Source organism: Thermobia domestica, chromosome 2 (assembly GCF_964235325.1).
Source record: "Thermobia domestica chromosome 2, izTheDome1.hap1.1, whole genome shotgun sequence".
In the NCBI taxonomy this organism is placed as follows: domain Eukaryota; kingdom Metazoa; phylum Arthropoda; class Insecta; order Zygentoma; family Lepismatidae; genus Thermobia; species Thermobia domestica.
This window is the reverse complement of record NC_137455.1, coordinates 73,373,436-73,397,070: the sequence shown is the minus strand read 5'-3', so window position 1 is coordinate 73,397,070 and position 23,635 is coordinate 73,373,436. Positions and strand designations below refer to the sequence as shown.

The window sequence follows — 23,635 nt, the reverse complement described above, 5'->3', positions numbered from 1 at the left end:
TAATTATTTATATGATGTCTGACTGACTGTAATGTTTGTAATTGTGGGCAAAAAAGTTTCAAAATGGCAACACTGTGTAGCTTGAGAGTGGGGATAATAGTCACTGGACTTAGAACCGTTAGTGTATTCCAGACAAATTGGTAGAACGGTTGTCTCTGCAACTGATATGAGTTGTGTGCGTTTGTATTCTGCAACAAACAATTACGTGATATGGAGCTCGATCTCCCGATTTGACACCATCTGACTCTTTCTTATGGGGTGTGTTAAAGGACAAACTGTATCAACATCACATACGCAATTTGACCGAACTACGAGAAGCTATTACAGAAGAGTTCTACAGGATACCCGTACGGGTCTGTCAAGCTGCTTGTGACAATGTTGCTTTTCGTCTCCAGGCATGTATCGATTTTTATGGTGCATTGGTGGATATGCCATGGAGAACAGAGATTAAAATTCTTGTTAAAAAAGGTATGAGAGTATTGTGTTCTGTTTATATTAACTTTTTTGGTTGAAGTTATGTTGCTAGTTTTTTTTATCGCAGTCCGTGAAACATCATGTACATAATTAAGGGGCACCCTGTACAGTATGGTACACCTCTAACTTCTTGTAATGTTAGTTTCTCGGAAATAAATATCATGTTCGCAAAGCTCTTCTCACAGCTTTAACACTACTACTACTACTACTAATTTTATTATTATCATTATTTTCATATTATTGTATGAAAATGACATAAAACGTTTTAGAATAGTTAACAATGAATATGATAATTGGTTAAAAAAGATTTAGATACAATAAACAACTGCATTGAAGTAATTTATTAGAAATTAACTGGGAAAAAATTAATGATTTACATTTACGAACCATGTTAGAATTAATGGGATCAATAAACCAGGAAGGACAAATCAAAGATTTGATGGGTTGATTGATTTGGAACTTAGTGTCTCTTTCAGCAGCAAGGCTGTATGAGACACGGACCTTCAACTTAACCTGGGATCCGAGCCACATGAGCCACCACTAGAAATCGACACGAGTCTTCCGCACCGAACGCTCGTACGCAAACCACATAGCTACGAGCAGCTCTAAACCACGCATATAGGTATTGCATATGCCATACAATTAAAATTTGGCGATCATACCCAGGTATAAATGATACAGGACAAAAGTCGAGAAAAGTTATGGTCTATTCAATCAATAGTCTGATTTTAAAAATAGTAGTTATTATGTTTATTTTGACAAAACATTTGTTAAAACTAACAAGGGAAGTATCAATGAGCTCATATCGGAACCTTCCGTAAAATTTTACTCAGAGGAAGTCGCACAGAAAAAAAACACACACACACACACACACAAAAAGCTGCGTTTCTGAAGTGCAATTAACCAAAATGGCAGATTGAAATGTCCGCCATCTTGAATTCAGATCAAGTTTTCGTAAATAGGAATAGGGCAATATGATACATGATTTTGGGGTAGAATTTAAGCAGAAAAACAATGGTAGCAATAGTTTTAAGATACGTTCATTTGGTAAAAAGTTACAGGCATATGTATTGTGTATGTTTCCATGTACACAACTCCCGAATGAAGCAGCTGTCCAAAAATAAGTTGTTACTATTGAAATATAACTAAAATTTGTAACTAAATGTTACTAAAATTTGAGACATATCAGAGGAAAATTGCACATACAGCATTTAATATAAGGATTTTGTTATCAGCAATTTTGGCTAAATTTTCGTATTATTTGGTCTATCTCCGCTTCTATTCAACCGATTTGAACTAAATTTTCAGAATAGTCTTTCAAAAGTATTTAGTTGTGACTACCATAATTTCAAACAAATCATCAGAAAAACTCTACATGGTGTTTAAACTATTTTGTACTTTTCCAATGGAATTTTCGTTTTGTCCAGCTTGTATCTCCGCCCCTATTCAACCAATTTGGACCAAATTTGCCGACTAATCTCCTACAAGTGTGTAGCTTTGCTCAACAACATTTGGGACAAATTGGGAAAATATAGAGGGTGTTTCCTATAGTTTTGTATTTTACAAATTGTTGGACAGCTGCTTTATTCGAAAGTTGTGCACATGGAAACATACACAATAAATATACCTGTAACTTTTTAGCAAATGCACGTATCTTAAAACTATTGCTACCATTGTTTTTCTGCTTAAATTCTTGCCCAAAATCATGTATCATATTGCCCTATTCCTATTTACAAAACTTGACCTGAATTCAAGATGGCAGATTTCAGGATGTTTGCCGTACGACTTCCCCTTAGGTATGTACCCACATTGTTGTTATTGACTTTTTATTATTAACAGACAGTTTACAAGGGGTGGTATTGAACGTATTATGCAATTGTCGATATGGATACGCAACATTTCAATCTGCCGTTTTGGTTAACTCCACTTCAAAAACGCAGCTGCTTTTCTGTGTGTGGTCTTTCTGTGGGACTTCCTTCCTCTGAGTGAAATTTTACGATACTAAACTTTTTGTAAACTAAGGAACGTCATTGAGTCATTTATTCAAATTGTTTCAGGCAATAAACACTGTACTGAATATTGTTTAGAAAATATAGGTATGAGAGTACTACATTTTAGAAAAACGAGTCAATTGGCTTTGATTCCATTAAGCTGAAAATCTAAAATGAATGGCACGAAGAATAGCTACAAAATCTTATAATTTAAGCTGAATATTTGAAAATAATAATAATAATAATAATAATAATAATAATAATAATAATAATAATAATAATAATAATAATAATAATAACTCACAGAGTGTTAAGTCACATATCCTAATGATTGTATTAACTTTGTGACAAGGAGTTATTCGCCAATCTTTGATATCTTCAATGTTAACCAATATAACGACAAGGTGATTAGTTGTGCGGGCATGTAACGTCAAGAGATTCGACTAATTCCTCTGAAATAAAACCGTAGTTACATTGTTTTGAAAATGGTATATTTTTAGAACGTTCACTAATTTTACTTGAATCCTGATTCTAAAATAGTTTTGAATTTAAGATTTTTTTTTTTAACTTAGCATTCTGCCAAGGATCATAACCTGCTCAGCTTAGAATTTGTTTATGACATTCAGTCGTGTTTTCTCTAGAAGATGTTCCTAGCATTCAAAATAATAATAATAATAATAATAATAATAATAATAATAATAATAATAATAATAATAATAATAATAATACTTTAGTAGTAGTAGTAGTAGTAGCAATAGGAGTAGAAATAGTAGCAATCTTTTCTTATTATGTGAGAAGTCTGGTTTGTTTAACGTATCTTAGGACAAAATCTGCCGTATAAAGGTAAATATCTACTTTTAGACCTTATTTAAAAAAAACAAAAAAAAAACGAAGACAATTTTTAATTTATAATTCACCTATATAAAAGTATGTACGTCATTGCTTGGTTATTTGTTTATTCATGTGTTTTCATTATTCTTACCAACATCCAATCCCTGAGTAAGTCACCTTGTCCTTGCTAATGAAACCATGACTTACAAGAGAAGCAATATATCATCTTTTGTAAAAGGTGTACGTCGATATTTACTTCTTCTTTTCCTTTTTTTCTTATGACCTTCTTTATAGCTCCTTATGTAAATATGGTTGAAAAGGAAATGGTCTTTGTTGCTCCTTCCTTAGTCACGCAAGCTTAAATAACCGTATTTGTCGTTTGATATTTCCTCTAACGACTGAACGGATGATGAAGTAGTTAATCGTTAATATATCGATGCTTCTAATTAGTTATAATTAAACATCTGTATATTGTGAAGATGTACTGTACACAGGTTTTCACTGTTTAGATGTTTTCTTTCCTTGAATAATGCCATAAAGTAAAACAAATATTGCACTTTTCAAACTTATATATCCGGACTTTAAAGGCAGTGGGGAGTAAGTCGTTTTTTTTCTGAAAATGAGTTATTGCCAGATTTGAAACGCGTGTTCTGATATCTCTTATTGTTAGAAAGCTTGTAGTTGTATTATGAATACTTTATAAAATAGCAACAATAAAATCGGATATAAGTCCGAAGGCACTTAAAGGCAAAAAGAAGTAAGTCACTGTTTTCTGTCTCTCCTGAAAATTTAATAAAAATGACTTACTCCTCTCTGCCTTTAAGGTCCGGATATACCTATACGTCATTCAATGAACCTTCTGATCCTGTGTAAACATTGCAGAATTGTATTACTCCGCCAGTCATCGGATGATTGGCTATCGATCAGCGCTTCTTTCGAGAAGCACGTGCTTGTACCCTGTCGATGTTTTACTTATTCCCCGCATGTGGCCATATTGTCAACTGTGATTCGCGCTAAAGTTGGGTCAAAACCACTTTAAGTGCATGCGTATTCTCTTTTATTGCATTAATTCAATTTAGTTCTTAGATAAAGTGTTGTTTCTGTTGTCTAATTCTAAGGAATTCTGGTAATGAGCCTTACAAGCAAGGACTATTTTCTTCTGCCGCATGGGTCTTCTAGGGCTCTCTAACCAATAAAATCAAAGAATCACCACGCGTATTTGTTTACATGAGGCACTGAACGTTCCTTGAATTTATTTCGTAATCCAGAAATCCCGGAGTTGAATTGGATTTAACCATATCCTTAAGGCTAGTACTTTTTCTTTCACCAAGTTTGATAGGAGATCCAAACCCTGCTGCGAATAAATCTCTTGAAATATAATACAAACTGTAGTAGTAATTACATTCCATTTTAATAGCAGATTCATCAATTCTTCATGTGTTTTCGCAGTTACATTAAAATGTAAAACACAATTAGTGATCTGATTTAAAATGTCGCGGCTATTCATCTTCGATGAGATTTTTCCCAGCTCCGTTAGGTGAATGATCAAGAAAAATTCTTTTATGTCTTTCTCTGTTAATTTTTAATGAGGTTGTTTTACCAAAACTCCTTTATATATGATCTTTTTAACGTCCCCATTAATCCTCGATTAATATTATTTTGTCTGTGTGTGTGTGTGTTCGTCCGAGAGACTAAACTTCTCAAGAAATATTTGATGGATCCCCAGAAATTTTGGGCAAGATGTAGAAGGTTAAAAGTAGGGGTGTTCGGAATTCGATTTCGTATTCCGGAATTCGGAATTCATCAAATTCCGGAATGTTCCGGAATTTAGGAATTCCGGAACGTTTCGAAATTCCGGAACGTTTCGAAATTCCGGAACGTTTCGAAATTCCGGAATGTTTCGAAATTCCGGAATTCCGGAACGTCTTGAAACGGTGTTCCGATTCCGGAATTGGAATTTCCGTTCCGAAAAATTCCGGAATTCCGGAATTAGGAACAGCCCTAGTTAAAAGTTAGGAATCGAGTTCCTTGATGGAGATCATACTTACACCGGAACTGGTAGAAATAAACCATTTCCGGTTTTAACTTTGATCACTATAAAGCAAAACGGTAATATATAGCGGTAAGGGTTTTACTGTAAAGTATTAGATGTCTTAAGAAAATGTTTAATTTTCATCCTTAACTCCCAACTAAAATCTGAACCGATAGAAATCCAGTTCAGCTTCTATATTGTTCTGCATAAGAGCAGAAACGATAAGAAATAACGAGAAGCGGGTTTTAGAAATCGATTTAGCATTCTAAAAATAGATACCAATCTTCTCTCTTAACTCTCTATTCAAACAGGAAGTGTCATAACTCAACTACTTGCGGTTCTAATGTTGATCACTATAGAGGTAAAACAATAATAAATAGCAAGATGCTATTGTCTGCAGTCAGTTAGCGTTTCAAGAATATATTCTATCTTCACTCTAATCTCTCTACTAAAACCGAGAATGGTAGAAATCTACTCTTACTTCCGGTATCAATATTAATTGAGAAAATATCATAATATGCAAACCAAACTACTTCACGTGGTGTACACTTGGCACCACTTCTTGTTGCATTATAAAATGACCTAATACTGCTGAATACGAAACGTTCTTAATAATTACAAAAATTAATTGGCAATAACATTCCACAAATATATTTCACGCCGTGAATAATTTGAATCGTTTGTTTTTAAACGTAAAGAAAATACCGGAAATTTTTTAGGAACATCTTTACTATACCATTAAAACTAAAATGTCAAAATAAAGATAGTTTTTTTCTTTGTTTTTACAAGTGAAAGGCGTGAGGAATTTTGTGAGCACAAATTTTAATATGATACAGAGGAGAACACAAGAAAGAAAAATAAAATACACAGTATTCATTCACACACAAATCTTCACTTAATGGACATGGTGTTATTAAAGATTCTAGATTCTTAGAAGTAATTTGTAAAGAAATAAAGGAAAATAGGAGATTTGATGGTTCAACACTAGAGTGTAAATTTTATCAATATTATGTGGGCTATTTGCTGGACAAATAATGTGCCTGTGTATTTTCTGTGTCACACGAATGTATTTTTATTAATTATTCGAAGATAAATATATTTCTTCTAGATTGAGACTACATGGGGTTAATTTTATGTAAATTGTAATTTCTAACTAAAATATGTCATAATAAATTGTTGCTGTTAGTACGATTAGTATTACTACTGCCATAATTAAGTGAAAACCAATTCATAATTTATGCATCTGATTTTGTAAAATAATTTTATATATATAATTAAAATACTACCAACGAAACCTGTTTAGAATGAAATTCAGGATAACTATTTAACGAAATAAATATTTCAACAACATAATTCATTACTATCAATAAAAACATTAGTATAGATAATAATAATATGGGTTAACAGAAGCAAGAGGCTGTGAATGAGCGGAGGAAGTGAAGGATGCATGAATTGGTTTTCTTCGCTCCAAACGCGAACGCTCATAAGATATTATACACACAGATTTTCCTTTGTGTGCGTGAGAAACTTTTGCTAGCGCAGTCCGTTGCACGAGATCTTGTAATTGGACTTTGATATCGTCTAACTAAGCTATCAAGGTATTTTTTTCTTCACTCTGACTTACAGTTTCATTTAAGTCCGGAGTATTAACATCTAAAGTATTTTCTTTTTGCTGTATAGCATTATTACCAACAGGATGTATTTTGTATTCGTCTCTTATTGCCATGGACTTCGATCGCTGACTACTCATACTGACAAGAAAATTAACTCTTTCCTCTAAACCTAAGGACTTTGCTAACTCAATAACAGTCTTATATGATTTTCTTACGACTACAGAATAGAACGAAGGCAATAACCCATCGATTATCAAATTAATTTGTTCGGTCAACTGCGTCTTCGGATCGTACTCGAGTATTAATTTCCACTTATGAAAAATGTAATCTAATACAGATTCAGAATCTGACTATTCCCTATTTCTCATTTCTTGCTCTAAAACTTGCGAAACTATATTATCTTCATAAGCCTCTATTAATTTCTTCTTAATCTGAACATACATGATATTATCATTTTCTGCGGTTGATTGTAAAGCTAACAAAAAAGCACGAGCCCCATTTTCTAAACAATACGGCAGCAAATGACGTTTCTGTACACCTCAAAGGTTATGAAGGATAGAAAAATCCTCAAAATTACTAAAAATGACTGAACTGACTCGTTCAATTTGCCAGAAAATTTGGGGGTTTCTACTAAACGATCTAAGGCAAATGAAATAGCACTAGTATTCTCCATTATATCTATTTTATAAAATCACACTTCCTAATTACACTAATAAATAAATATCTTACACTACTATATATATATATATATATATATATATATATATATATATATACAGGGTGGGACATTTTAATCAATCCACGGAAATATCTGAAAAATGATAAAACATAGAAGAAATGTTTGAAGTACTTGTTATATATTGCTAAGGGGGAAAACCAATTCCGCCAAAAATACCCCTCTCCGCCCCCCGTAAATGGGGGTAACGCGGGATAACTTTGAAATGTCAAATGGGAACATGGGTCGAGTAATACCTCGTTCGAAAGGTCTTGGAAAACTAAGTAACGCTGTACCAAAAGATGTTTCATATTGTGCACCAGTTTCAAAATGGCCGCCATGATATAGTTCGGAAACTCCAGTACCCGCAGTATGAAAACCGTGGAAGGTAAATGAATGGAACAAAATTGAAATACGTAAATATCATAGGGCATATCGAATGGTGTGGTCCCTGTGATCCCAGCGGCCTCCCTGAAGGGGTCTTGGGGGCTAACTTCAAAATTTCAATGTCCGACCGGACAACGGTTCGGGCGTACGCTTGACCTACCCAATGCTGTTTGGAAGGCAGACTTCATGGATAGAGAATTGGTGCACTGAGTTAATACGGATGGCCTCATTTACATTTTGATTAACTATTAGCACTCATGTCATATTCTGAGCTTCAGGGATGAAACTGTGCGTACGTATATCCCCGAAATGCTTTCCGAATAACCAGCACGCATTGCATAAAAGTTTCTGTGGCGACGGAGATCAGCAAATTCACACGTTTGTAAGTTCCAGCAACTGCTCGTATTCGACAAATTCTTTCGTATAACGTTCCTTCTGTTTTCGCATCAAATTATACTCAACCATACAGATATGCGTTACCATTTAAATAAAATTTCACCTTTTTTTAGTCACTACAGCGTCATCCTTACGAACAAATGTTTCAACCACACCATATCTATTTGTGAGGTAGCCTTAATTTGCGAATTAAAGTAGAGTTCTCATTTCAACGTTCACTGTTACTTTCCACCCCACTCACATACAGAGCGCAGGGAGAGATTATTTTGCAGGACTTGGATTTCTCTCTATACATCATGGCAATTTTACTGTAATATTTTTTTTATCTCTGTTGTATTATTCTCGAGCCTTGGAACGCCTCCGTGGTTTTCCTATTTAATTTTGTTATTTTTATTTATGTCTGACCGTATTCATACTATGGGCACTAGATGTTTTCTTAGATACAGTCACCATGTCTTGGCGCTCATTTTGAAAACGGTGTCTCATGTCGAAAATATTCTTACAGAAGCTGTTTGATATTAATTTGTCTATGTAACGTGATGTTACTCGCTTTAAGTTGCTATTTGAAAATTTCAAGTTGGCCCCGGATACCTTTCAGTTGGCCCTTGGAGTCACCCCGACAACACTTCTCGATGTGCCTTACGTCAGTTAGCTACTCCAGTTTTTCTTCTGTTGATTTATCTCCAATCGCTTTCATACTACGGGTACTAAACCTTTTCTTTGACACGGATAATATGTTTCGGCGGCCTTTTGAGAACACTGTCATTTCACCTCAATCGTTTTCTCCTGTAAGATGTTTGATTTTGCAAGATTTATCGAACGAGGTACCACTCGACTCATGTTACTATTTGAAATTTTGAAGTTGGCCCCCAAAGCCCCTTCAGGGAGGCCACTGGGATCACAGGGACCACACCATTCGATATGCCCTATGATATTTACGTATTTCAATTTTGTTCCATTCATTTACCTTCCATGGTTTTCATAATACGGGTACTGGAGTTTCCGAACTATATCATGGCGGCCATTTTGAAACTGGTGCACAATATGAAACATCTTTTGGTACAGCGTTACTTAGTTTTCCAAGACCTTTCGAACGAGGTATTACTCGACCCATGTTCCCATTTGACATTTCAAAGTTACCCCCCGTTACCCCCATTTACGGGTTGCGAGGAGGGGTACTTTTGGCGGAATTGGTTTTCCCCCTTAGCAATATATAACGTGCAAATCAAAAATTTCTTCTATGCTTTATCATTTTTCAGATATTTCCGTGGATTGATTAAAATGGCCCACCCTGTATATATATATATATATATATATATATATATATATATATATATATATATATATATATATATATATATATATATATATATATATACAACACCAGAATATAAATAACACTTCTTATATACTAACACAAAGAAAAACAAAATATGATAACTTGACAAAACCTTCTCTTCTCACCCACTTAATCATGCGACTAAAAAACAATAAAATAAAAACAAACAATAAAACAAATGCACTAACGCAGCGAGGTGGGCGGGTGGGCTAAAAGTAACTCCACTCAATTTTTCTCAACAAAAACTATAAATTACACTGTACTGATTACTCAAAATGCATTGTTATTATCTTTTAAAATATCTAAAGTACCTGACTTATCTATAGAAACTGTTATCTTTCAAAAAATGTTTAGAAATTTGGGATCGTTACAACGGCGCAACCCTCACAGCATCTCCATCATGTGCCGGTGGACACATGTAAAATATTTGAAAATTTTGGATCTTACAGCATCTACCACCATGTGCCGATGCTGTGCCATCAGTTGTTGCTCAGAATACGTATTAAATGAATGCAACCAAATGGGGATGATACTGATGCACAACACGGTACTTAACTGTAAAATTGTGGTTGAATTTAAATAAAATTCAAATGTTTCTAATTTTGAAAAGTGATTAGTTGTGAGAAATAGGTGAAAGAGAGAAAGGATATAATTGAGAAATAAAGGAAGAGCACTAGCCTGATAATTCCAACGAGGCTGGCGTCATCCTGGTCATCTGGAACGATGAAGGGTTTGCCCTGGAGGAACCTGGATTTTCTGGTATTAGCCAACAACTGGAACTCAATTCTGTTGGACTGCTAGGGGCGTCGAATCCTCTCTGTGTTACGTCTCTGCGATAATGTTCTTCTTCGCTTTTACACCACTACTCTGCTGTTCAACTCAAAAGTATCTGCGGCGATGAACCGGCAGAATGATATTCTTGGGACATGGAGCTGGTTGTTCTCCAACGGTGCGATCCTCTTCTCTCGTCGATCCTACACCCATCCTAACCGCGTGTCGAATACCCCTTGTTGATGTGTCCTCCTTGGTTTTGTGTGGCTGAAGACTGATGACTTCGGAGTTCAATGAATGGGTAAGTATCAGGCTATGCTTGAAGGTATGCGGAAAGGCCATGAGGAAACTAGTCGAGTTTATTAACAGATATGTGTTTACAAAAGCAGTCTGAGAATGTACAATCTTAATAAAAGTTTTCTTCCGATGAATTTTAAAGAGAGTTCATGATTCTGTCGTTGATAAATGCAATTTAATAAAATAATTGAATTTAGCGAATTAAGTTAGGAGTTTACACAATTATCACATGGTCACTTCACATTTAATACACAGCTACTTCACACAATGTATCTGAAGAAATTGTCAGTTACAGATAGTGTTACTATGTTAGCATTCTGTTAATCTAGTGTCACATTTGCGACGCCTACTATTGCATTTCTTGAAATAATAATAAAAAAAAAACTTCTATTCGTTCCTCTAATATTCCTGTTTCCATCATCCGTGGCCCTTCCCCTCTTCCGGCACATTTCGTATTTAGTGCGTAGCGGCAATCATCCGTGTTGTCAAGACTGTATCGTTTCGCTGCATATTCTGCATAGTTTTGCAGAGTACTCACAAGAGAAGGGAGGGAGATTATATATCGAAGTGGAAGATGGTTTATATAACAATCGAAAGCACTAATAGCGCCTATTACGAAACTGTAATACAAATTTTCCGAATGCATATACTGTGCGAGTTATATGAATGTACATGGTGTCCAGAAAATCCGTTTCCACCCTCTAAAAATATCAAACGATGAGACAGATGCCAAAACAGGAAAACATGTGTTTGATCATTTTAAAAGTACAACGTATCAGAGCAAAAAGTGTTGTCCCAGGGCCACACCCAGGGTCCCAGGTGGGGTCCAACTTAAAAATTGCAATAGGTAGGGGGGTCAAGTATTATATCGTTGGAAAGCTGTTGGGAAGTGAAAAAAGACGGAACAAGTCTCGACTCTCTAAAATTACTCTGTACAAAATGGCGGTCGGTCAAAATGTTAGCAAAAACGTTATTATAAAGTCTATGTCTATGTTCACAGGTGGACGGCGAACGAAATCCGGAAGAAGTATATAAGGACTTCCGTGCAGCAGTAATGCAAACGCTAGGTATTCAGGATCCTACCGCTGGAGGTATCACTGCAGCGCCTATGACTGTTCCGCCTGTCTACGGATCTCAGCAGCAGCAGCAGCAGCAGCAGCCACCACAGACTGTACCTCAACATCAACCTCTACAACAACCAACGCAGCCCATGGCTCCAATGGCACCTAGTAACAACCCTAATATGTTACCTCCAGTCATATGGATTATTGGTAAGTAAATGTTAAGAGCGGAATTAAGAACTCAATTTTATTTCACTTGTTCAGTATTGGCTTTGACAGTGTTCTAAACAAACTTCAGCTGAATGCACACTAAACAAAATATTTATAGATAACGAAACATACAATGTGCGGCGCTAGTGCATACTGTATATTGTCCTCTCTGTGCTGTCCTGTTTGAGGTTATGTGACAAAAGACTTATGTTGTGACCCCGATGGCAGAACTTTCTTTGTCTTTCTGCGATGAGATTTTGTGAGACACAAATTTTCTGCAGGAATTCCAAACTAAAAAATCAAGATATATTATCATAGTTTTATTGCAGCGTTACATGAAGCAAAGTAAAGTTTTCAGCGGTTTTTTTAACTGCAATTTCATTCCCAGTCGAACCTGGGCGGGCCACCAGCGGTATCCCTAGTTCGAGTTACAACATGTGAAGTCACGTTTTTTTTAAAGAGTTTTGCTAAAAGAAGCAGATTGAAAATATTTATGATACGATCAGTGGCGTATTTAGGGGGGTGGCTTCCGGGCTTAAGCCCCCCCCCCGAAATCTTACTTAGTATAGTAAAGTAAATGAAATATCTTGCAGAATTTTCACATTTCCAGGCAAAGCCCCCCCCCCCCGAAAATTAGCAAAGCCCCTCCCGAAACAAAATCGTAAATACGCCACTGGATACGATACATCGTATTTTGTAATGAAATCAGCTTTAAGGAATTTTCTTGTTTTATATATATCCATTCTGATGGGGGTCCATTTACGATAATGTATGTAAGCTGGTCTGTTGTTCCAATATCATCACTAACTCCATCCATCTTTTGCTGCTGACCTTTTCTCCATCACATTAGTAACCACTGAATTCCAGCTTCCTTATATGGCCTTCGACAATGGTATATTTAAACAAGACATTATTAGCTTCACTGCAACTGAGTATTTGTCTCGGAAATCTGTTACTGTAACTTTAAAGAGCGTTTTCAATTCAAAAACCTTTTCTTCATTTCTTGAGCTGGTTACCAAGTCATGTTTTTATACTTTTCTGTTGGCTATTTTTTTACTCTGGCAATTTTTCTGCACAGACGTGGCAAATTTTCTGCGATCACATCGCAGATCGCGGCATGTTCTGCTATGGGGGTTGTGACCTTTGTTGCCAGTAGTGGAAATAAAGACATTATATGACTTTAGTGGCGTACGGAAACGGAGGGTCTAGTTGTCAACTCCCTTGAACGAGATACAGCATATATATATATATATATATATATATATATATATATATATATATATATATATATATATATATATATATATATATATATATGAACGGGTGAGATTAAGAAGGGAAAGATTCCACATAACCAAACTTTTGGGAAACTGAAAAAAACTTCATAGTAACCACACAAATAGTCACAGAAAGAAACGTACTATTGGAAAGTTGCTCCTTATAACCTTAAGTAACATATACGCAAAAGTGTTTTACCATTACATTCCTATTACGGTTATTATATGAGTTTAAAAAAGATGGAATCTTTCCCTTTTTAATTTCAACAGACTTAAGAGATCGAAAAATGTAAAGAAAAACGTATTTATTGTTAAACCAACAAAAATAATGAAAATTAAACATTATTCACACATATTATAAAAATAAAATACATGAGATATTGGTTTGTGCCTTTGTACACTGTTTCCATTACTACTCACTGTCCTCACTCTCATGTTCATCAGTAGGGTACTCTAAAAGTTTATTGTAAAACATTCTGGCTTGTTCCGGCACATAGTGAACCACTTTGGAACATCCTCGAGTTTCTTCCTTTTTATGGGAACGATTCCATTATATGCCTTTTCAACAGTAGGGTCTGCTTTACCAGCTTTGTACAGTTTAAAAACTTCACTTTGTAGCCCGTCTATAAAAGTGTGAGCTGTAACATATCCCCTTTTGTCTGCTGTCAATGTGTTTGTAGGTACTGATTTTAAAAGGCTGTTTGATTCGAACACTAGCACAAGTCTTTTTGAAAAATGTCGGCTACCATCCTTTGAAGTTCAAATTTTTTTCGTTTGAAACGGATTTCTCCTGAAACAAAGGCTGCTTGCTTTTTCCAGTGCTAATCATATCGTTGTATTGATCAGGGGAATAAATCCTATCGTGGCGTTTCATGGCTCTCTTAGTAACACCAATGTTCCGGTCGCAGGGGAGAAAACTGTGTCCTCTAATGGGGATAAATACATGTACTTCATTAAATCGCCTAATAATAGTAACAAACAGGAACAATCTCACCAAAGTGTGATTGCGGTTTTGCCCGGGACATGAGTCACTGAACACGTATAGAGTTTTTACTTGAGTGTCAACCTCTTGAGGGTCTTCACATACGTAGGCACTCCAGTATGTTCTTATTTAGCTCCATGGCTGAGAATAAGAAGGGAAAGATTCCTGGAATGTTTCCTTTCTTAACCTCAGTCAAATTTTTCACGTGCTCCTACGTCATAATGATTAAAGGAATCTTTCCGGTTTTCATGCCAAAATATGCGTTTTTAATAAAGGAACAAAATGGCTATTTCAACTCATTTTGACAAAAAAGTGGAATCTTTCCTTTCTTAATCTCACCGATTCATATATATATATATATATATATATATATATATATATATATATATATATATATATATAGAGAGAGAGAGAGAGAGAGAGAGAGAGAGATGATAAAATAAGCTTCAAAAGTCCTGAAAAGATATGAACTTGGAAGCTTGCATATCCCCTTGAAGAAATTCTGCGTACGCCATTGTGTGACAATGTGCACTCATGTCCAAAATTATTGTCCCATGTTTATAAATATGTTGTTGAGGGATATAATTTGATAACAAATTCGCCCGGTATTTCTTATAACGTTAGTATGTGTATAATCGGCAGAGGCATGTATGTGGCAAATTTTATGTCAAAAGAGCAGTAAATAAGAACAATAAAAAAAGAATAAAACTTTCTTGTCCATTTAGTAACCTTTTGTTTTACTCATTCTAATTTTAGTATTTATAATTCTTTTCCTATGAAATTTACCACAAATATACATTTCCGGATTATACACATGGTATTAAAAGTACCCTGCAAAATCATTATCTAATCATATTCTTACAAGAGGACAGTTATAAATATGCGACGATCATTTTGGACATGAGTGTACTTCCTATGTTCCTTGTTAGTTATTATTACAATTTTTATATACCATCTGTTATTATTTGCATTATTATTAATGCATTCGTTTTTCCTCAAATTTCGCATTTAATGATTACACCCTTCAGGATAAAAGAGATGAGTGGTTGATGAAAGTGAAAGATTATGTCAGTATAAGTTTACTAATAATGTAGGAGACAAGGAAGATTCCACGCGCACGGTGTAGTCCAACACAAACTCACATGGCTGGGGTCGAACAAGGAACTTTGTGCCAGAAATGAGCACCCTACAATTGAACCATAATGACTCTGCGTTCGTTTTGTAATATACAGCATATTCCTTTTTGCAGTGATTCAAATCATCTCATCCATCCACGAACTTCCTATTATGAGAGAAGGGAAGAATATTATAATATACGCACAATGCTCTTCTTTATCATAGATATAATCCTGTATTCCCATGATAGAACGAAAAAAAAAAGTAGCGACGTCGTAATAATCGATTGTAGAATCGAACATGGAGCTTTTTGATTATTATGTGAGCATGGCAAGCAAGAAATAAAGATTGTTTTGTTCGTTCCTGTGTATGTTTCGTAACGCTTTACAAAAATCACAGTGCCCCGAGTCCTGCGGTGGCAAATATTAGTGGTCTCTAACATACTATAAGTTATCTACAATCGGTGTAAACAGTGTCGGATTTAGGTTTGATAGGGCCCTAAGCTGTTGAAAGGGGCCCTTTATACGTCAAGCTTTCTTTTTCAGCGACAAAATGTCTCCATTTTTTAGGTTTGAATATACACTATATGCTAATTTATGGACCTAATGGATATCTAAATGGAAATAAGAACCCATTACAAGTAGGGCTAGGAAACGGGGCCTCATTACAAGTGGGGCTGAGAAATAGAGCCCTATTACTTCATAAAAGCCTAGTACATAATACAAAACTCCATTGTTATATGTGCGTTTTGTCGTATTTGCTTTTTATTGTTATTTGGAAATCACATTACAATCAGTTTCTTTTCTTTATTTCTTTTGGACCTTCAAGCGAGTGGGGCCCTAAGTTATAGATTGTTTAGCTTATACGTAAATCCGGCATTGGGTGTAAAGCAGGCTTTTTATCAGAGGCGGTTCTAGAAGGTAAAACTGCGGGGGGACAGCCAGAACCCAAACTGTGATTTCATGAATTTACTACAAACTTTCCGAAATATATAAATAATAGCTTAAATTATTTTTGTCACTCAAAAAACTGGGAGACGTAGGCCCCCCGGCCTTGGACTAGATCCGCCACTGCTTTATACAGGTTTAATACTAATTGCAAACTTTGAACGTTACGTATTGGAACCTCCGCTGCTAAGCTTTAATTGTTCAACTAATATTGTCAGACTTAATTTTAAAATTTAAATTAATTCTCATATCAACAGCTGGTCGTCTTAAGGCTTTCAGGGCTTTGTGGGAGAGAGATTATTAATATATTCTTTAATAATGGTTGTAGACTATCCTTGTGTCTGGAGAAAGTTAAAATCTCATGTTTACTTCGTTTGACTCATTGTTCCTAGAATCGAGCTCAAAATCTTTTGAATGTAGCTTCGATTCTTTGATTTAATTTCAATAACCACCTCCAATTTAGCACATAGCACTTCACTTGTAAAGATTGAATTTAAGTTACAACCTTTCGTTAAAAATTTTGATACGAAAGTTAAGTAAAATACTAGGTTATCTCCACCTGCAATCAAACTGGTTTTTGTCTTACGAGTTTGTTCTAGTATTTCTATCACATATTCTGCTCTCAATGTCTTATATTTTAACATACATACCGGTAACCAGGGCCGGATCCAGGATTCTCTGAGTAGGGTGCACCAATAACTACCAGTACATTTTATTTAAATTTGAGTTTTTTAAATGCCTTTAGGCGTCTGTGATGTGAATGAGGAATTCCTTTGGAAATGCCAAGTGTCTGCTCTCGATAAATTCTTTTTCTTCAACCTTCAGAAAATTGACTTAATCTATTGATTTTGCAAAACTCACTGCTAGCCTCTCATTTTAGGTTGTGCATATTTACAACGAAGGGGGGGGGGGTGCACGTGCACCTTTGCATCCCCCTAAATCCGGCCCTGCCGGTAACATATGTTAACCAGAGCCCTTCAAACCCAGGCCCGAAGACGGCCCGGATGGATCTGTATTCTGTGCCCGGCTCGACCCGACCCGAATCTCGGGCCGGGCGGAGAACGAGCCGAGCTCTAACATGTCCGGGCACAAACGGGAAGGGCGTAACCGGCCGGAGAACAACCAAGTCTGATATGTCAAGTCAATCCTTCAATATGCAATGGAAAATGAGAAATGTGTCGTCATAATATTGCAATGTCTATTTGTCCTTCTCGAATAGGAAAATCGTGTGAAAGGTTACCCAAGGTTTGTTTTCTATATCCCTATTCTGTCTGTCTATTTGTTATCTGTGCTTCCTCTGTCCAGCAATGTTTATTATACAATAATACAGCTCATGGATACAATAATACAGCTAAAAGTCTTATACACTGAGAAAAAAAATTGTAGGTGGCGTACTTAAAAAGATAGGTTACATGCGTAATTCCTGTAGTTTTTGGACTTAACGTACAGCAGACGTATAACTGAAAACGCATGTTTTACAATACTTTCCGTGTAAGTGTTCCATCTATACGTATTTTCCCTATGAAACAATGTAGGCGGTCAGGATTTCACATACAAATGGACGTATATAACATATAGCTGGGGAATGTAACATAAGTATATGCACGTGATATACGGAAAACTGTTAGATGTCAGACATCCTGCAACGGCATGGTGTAACATCAAAGGGCAGTGCCTATGTTGTATACGGATAACATATGCTCCGTACTGATTTCTGTAGTAAGCAAGAGGATACCGTATATTTGTACAGTACAATATACCACTGTCCGCAGAACGAATTTTTCTCAGTGTACTACACTCATTAGTGCATTATGAGTAACAGAGAAGATACGTAAAACTGCCACACCGTATGTGATACTAATACTACAACTACTACTGCTAATACTACTATTACTATTACGATTACGAATGCTAGTGCTAATTCCACTATTGCTGCCACTGCTACTACTATTACTACTACCCCTACTGCTACTACTCATTACTATAGGCTACTAATACGACAGCGAATACCACTACTGCTATTACTAGTAATACGAAAACAAAACAATGAAAATGAAATATTTGAGTTCTATGTCCCACAATTATGCCGGCTAGGCTAAAGGAGACAGTGATGATGAGAAATAAATGAAATGGTGGAATGAATAAAATGGGAGGAAACGGGAGAACGCCGAGAAAACCCCCCACACACGACGTTTATCCACCACAAAGTTTACTTGGCGAAAGCTGGGATCGAACCAGGGATCCCATGTACCAGAGGTGAACGCTCAACCACTGAGCCACCGTTCCAGGAACACCTAATCGACACTGGCGTCTTGGTGATTTATTTGACCATTATATTTTGTTATATTTGTAGTATCATACTACTATAAACAATACAGGAACATGTAACACCATTTGGTATTTGCCTTGCTAATTGAACACTACTACAAATTGCACTGATCTTATGAACACGCCAGTTCACGGTTTTGGCCTCCGTGATCTAATGGTAGCATAACAAATTCTACTAAGTAGGTCAAGTACTTGACTTTATCATACGTTCTTTAGGTAACTACGGTTCAGGCCGTATGGATGATGATGGGATGAATTGGTGGAATGAAAACAGTGGGAGGAAACAGGACCACCCCGGAAACTCCCACGCACACGGTGTTTATCCACCATAAATCTCACATAGCACGAGCAGGGATTGATCCGACGACCTTTAGCACCAAATGTGAGTGCTTTACCTACTGAGCCACCGTTGTCCGTCGTAGATCAAGCGTCGGTTCACATTCTACGCAGACCGGCCATAATAACAAACATTTCCCCGTTTTTTTCTGTACTTAGAAGGTAAATTCGGTACCACCAGACATGTCAACTTTGATACGAAGTCATAGTAGTTGTAGTAGCATTAGCAGTGGTCGTAGTAGTAATAGTAGAAGTAGTAATAGTAGTAGTATTACAGTACTTTGCAGTCTTGAATAAAGAGTCAGTTTCAGAAACACGTTACGATTAACATAGACTGACAACATTAGTTTCCGATCCGTCTTTCAGTGTCCGGGCCGAGCCGGAAATACATGTGACCGGTTCAGCCCTATAGCATTTGTCTCCGACCCGGAATGTGCCCGGCACGGTTCGGCCCGGAATGAACCCGGCCTGGTTCGGTCCCGCTTGGGGCCCGGTCCAGTTTTATATTACTTGAAACGGGTAGGGCCGGGCCGGGCACATTCCGGGCAGAACCGGGCGCGCCCGGACCGTGCAGGGCTCTGATGCTAACACATGAAAGTATGAAGCGCAAACGTTGCTTTGTTGACGAAAACTTCACTTCGATTCATCAGATTGACATGAGTAATCCTGAAACATTACTCTCATTTCTTTTCTTCTGCGTGCTTTGCAAATTTAACCATTATTATTATTTTTATTATTATTATTATTATTATTATTATTATTATTATTATTATTATTATTATTATTATTATTATTATTATTGCTAATTACGCTATGAACCTAAAGTAGTACTTATTTTTTTTTTGGTAAAATTTGGTTATGTATTTTACATTTTACATTTTTTTTTCCGCGAGATAAATCTAAATTGCAATTTAACATTGTCACTTCTGTCTATCTCAGTTTGCAGAACTAGCTTCAAATACAAATTCGCCTCATTATCAAGCTACCCACATGTTACTTTATTCATAGTAAACAGAAAAAAGAAACTAATTCTTCTTTATTGGTTTGTAGGTGGACCAGGAAGTAATAAGTCAGCGTTGTGTCAAAAGGTGGTGAGGCAGAATCCTGGTTGGGCGCATATGAGTTTGGGTCGTTTGCTCAGAACTGCTGCGGAAAACAATGAGGCTCGGCAAGGCAATGATGCACAGAAGATTCGACAAAATATCTCCTCGGGTGAAATGGTTCCTCAGGTAAGGTGGAACATCTCTAATAGTTCTTTCAAGTTACATTTGAAGTGTTTGAAAATATGCATAGTTCTCGTGAAAAGAGCAGAGGTTATTATTCTTTAACACAGTGGTTCTTAACCTTCTTTAAGTCCCATACGGTGTGTCGCGAATTTTAAAAAAATTAAAAAGTCATGAAGCATAATTAGTTAAAATCAATTTAGAGACAGACTGAATTACCAATCAGCACCTCCAGCGGCAGCAGCAAAAAATGAAATGAAATTTTTGAATTTTACGTCCCACAGTTAATCCCGTTAGGCTAAAGGAGACGGTGATGATGAGAGATGAATTAAATGGTGGAATGAAGAAAGTGGGAGGAAACGAGAGAACCCCGAGAAAACCCACGCACACGGTGTTTGTCCACCACAAAGTTCACTTGGCGGGGGCTGGGATCGAACCCGGGACCCCAAACACCAGAGGTGAACGCTCTACCACTGAGCCACCGCGTACGTACTTAGAGTCATCACTTATGGAAACTTATAGGCTTACACAACTGTACAATTCATATTATTAATGATAAAAAAAAAAATCAAACAAATGTGTCGTGGTTTCATGAAAATTCAGTACAGTCTGTTGCCAGTAAAAATATGGTTGGGAACCACTGCTTTAGTATATAGTCTTGGATTGCAAGAAGGAATCTGAGTATCAATTTCGAAAGAGAAGTAATAGTAATTAGCAATCATCACTGAAATTAGTGTCATGTAGGATAAGGTAAGATATATTCGTGATAATTTACAATAAAGTCTATATGTATAACATTAAAGGTCAAATATAAATTAAAAAAACAAAGGTACACACAGATAGTGTGCACATTGCTGTATGCTATTCTGATATAATATTTGCTCTGTATAAAATTTATGGTGAGTATAAAATGAGTTTATAAAATGAGTTTATAATGTACAAATAATTTCGTGATTGGTAATGTACTGTAAATTCGTGATAAGGCCATAATTGTTAAGGAAATGAACATAAATGCAAAAGAAAAATTATTGAACGAAAAACCCGAATAATAACATTTGAAACCAGTAATTGCAGTTTTGAAGAATCTTACGGGACAAATAACCTAATATATAGTCATCACGTTTAGCGTACTTGTCTTTTCTCTTTAACCATTATTGAAAAAGTTATTCCTTTGTACTATTTGAGCGATCCTGTATGCAAAACTCCTAATTTGCTTCACTGTAAGGCCAAAAGCAGCCTCTCCATATCATAACGAAATGATAAACTTTTAACACTAGTTCGAATGTTATCGAAAAGACTTTTTTCCATTTTCAGCACAGAAACATATTTTTCTATGTATTTCCAATATGAGATAGCTCTAGTTTCTTGAGGACAGTTTTTAAAGTACTCCATGGTATTTTCATCTCTTGAGACTTCATAAGTGCAGTGAATGTAAATACAGTTCTCAATCGATTTCGCAGTTACTTTTAATGTGAAGACGTAGTATATATTGATGATTTTTATTGTTAGCAAATACAGTTAACTTTATGACAGTAACATCATTTCATGATGGTTTCTACGCAAGAACCAGACTGATAATCACACGTAATATTCATTAGACCACAATCTGATAATAAGGTAAGTACAAATGTTTTCCTCCCTACGAACGATATATTAAGCACCGATGTCAAGGTAATTGGAAGCTTGCGCAAAATTGACAATGTCCATTAAGGTTTTTGTATGTTTTCTTAAGAGGCTCATTTTTTTTTTTAAAAAAAAAAGCGAAATAAAGATACACTACTACTCTAGAAAATTAGAGTAATGTGTCGATTATGAAACAAATCACCAATATTGTAAAAACACATTGACAAGGTAGAAGAAGAGCAATTTACCATACTGGATTCGGTTTTCTCTCTCAACTTTTTTATTATAAAATTCCTGTTATATAAAATATAACACGCAAAGTCGCTATAATGTTGTTCTATCACCTATACGAAGTTCTCTGTGTAGTTTGGGTTAATAGATGCCCCTAGACCCAGGCAGCCAAGGGAAGGATTCCACAGAGCTCCAGGCAAGCTAAGTGGAAGTCGTTTAGTAATTCTCAGTGCTTCTGGCAAACAAAGAGACGTTGATGTGCTGCAATTTAAGCGGGCAGGGAAACCACAGAGTTTCTTGCAAGCTAGGTGGTTGCGGTTAGGAGTCTCTCAGAGTTCTAGGCAAACTGAGAGAGTGGTTGAGTTCTCACAGGGCTCCAGCCAAGCAATGTGGGCAGGAGACTTCAGGGCTCCAGGCAAGCTAAGAGGCTTGAGTTAGGTTATATCTCTCAGAGCTCCAGGCAAGCTAAGAGAGGGAATTTGACCAACTGAAACTTACGTCGATGGACACCTTACATTGTTTTATACCCTCTTCTGGACTAGTGTTCCTTTTCTGTCAACTTGGCTTGATAATGTCGAAGATGCCTATCGTCTGCTTCCTTGTAGTAGTTGTAGTTAAGAGAGTACGTGTTGTTATTTACAAATATAGACCCCGTGTATTGTAGGATATTATAATATGTACTTACCTCTTTACGCTATCGTTCCTAGCTAGCTTTTTTTTTTTTTTTTTTTTTAGAAAAAAAGACGTGAAACAATGTTCCTCACAATGCACGCAGTACAGCAACATCTGTGTTCGTTGTTTTCTTTCAAACTTATCGTAGCATATACCACAACCTCTTCCAATGATAAATGAAGTTGGATGCAAGGTCCGTCTTATAGCCCAAAATGAAAGCCTCACAAGATTAGGTGTCTTTGAGACGGGTACATGACGAATTAATACGAACTTAACTTATTCCACGAATATTCATTACTTTGCCCTACTCATCCAAATTCATTTTGTAATCGGTACCGATGTAATGTCATAAATTGTGTGTTAATGCTAAATTGAAGTAAAGAAAACACGCAAGTATATTTGTGTGGCAGGCATGGCTCCTTCCTTAGTTGCAACCTCCTATTTTATTAATCTAAAAAAAATGAGCTCCCTCGTGATAATATAAGTTAGCATACGCGCTTTCGGTGCGGGAGACCTGAGTTCGATTCCCTGTGATATTCTTGTGGTGTAGTTAAGCTGTAGGTTCACATTTACTATAGCCTCAGTGCTAAAAGGGATGCTAAACTTCAATCCAAACAAAAATCTCGAAAAATATGAGTGTTAGTGTAAAAACAGAACTTTGTTTTTCGGTGGAAGGCAATATTAATGCAAATCTCAAAAATTAATATTCAGAAAGGCTGGAAGATACAGAGTAGTTTACTTTTGTACATGTATAGTGCTGCTAGTTACATCCAGTAACTTAGC

The 23,635-nt window shown here is 36.1% G+C and overlaps 1 protein-coding gene across 1 annotated transcript in view; it reads left to right on the top strand.

Annotated features, from left to right (window-relative positions):
- LOC145672755 (adenylate kinase isoenzyme 5) overlaps nucleotides 1-23,635 on the top strand; it is a 167,277-nt gene that overhangs the window by 126,698 nt on the left and 16,944 nt on the right. The window contains exons 6-7 of the mRNA XM_081741925.1: nucleotides 11,847-12,117; nucleotides 20,154-20,332. Coding sequence (XP_081598051.1) covers nucleotides 11,847-12,117; nucleotides 20,154-20,332 — 450 coding nt within the window. The remainder of the gene's footprint in view (nucleotides 1-11,846; nucleotides 12,118-20,153; nucleotides 20,333-23,635) is intronic.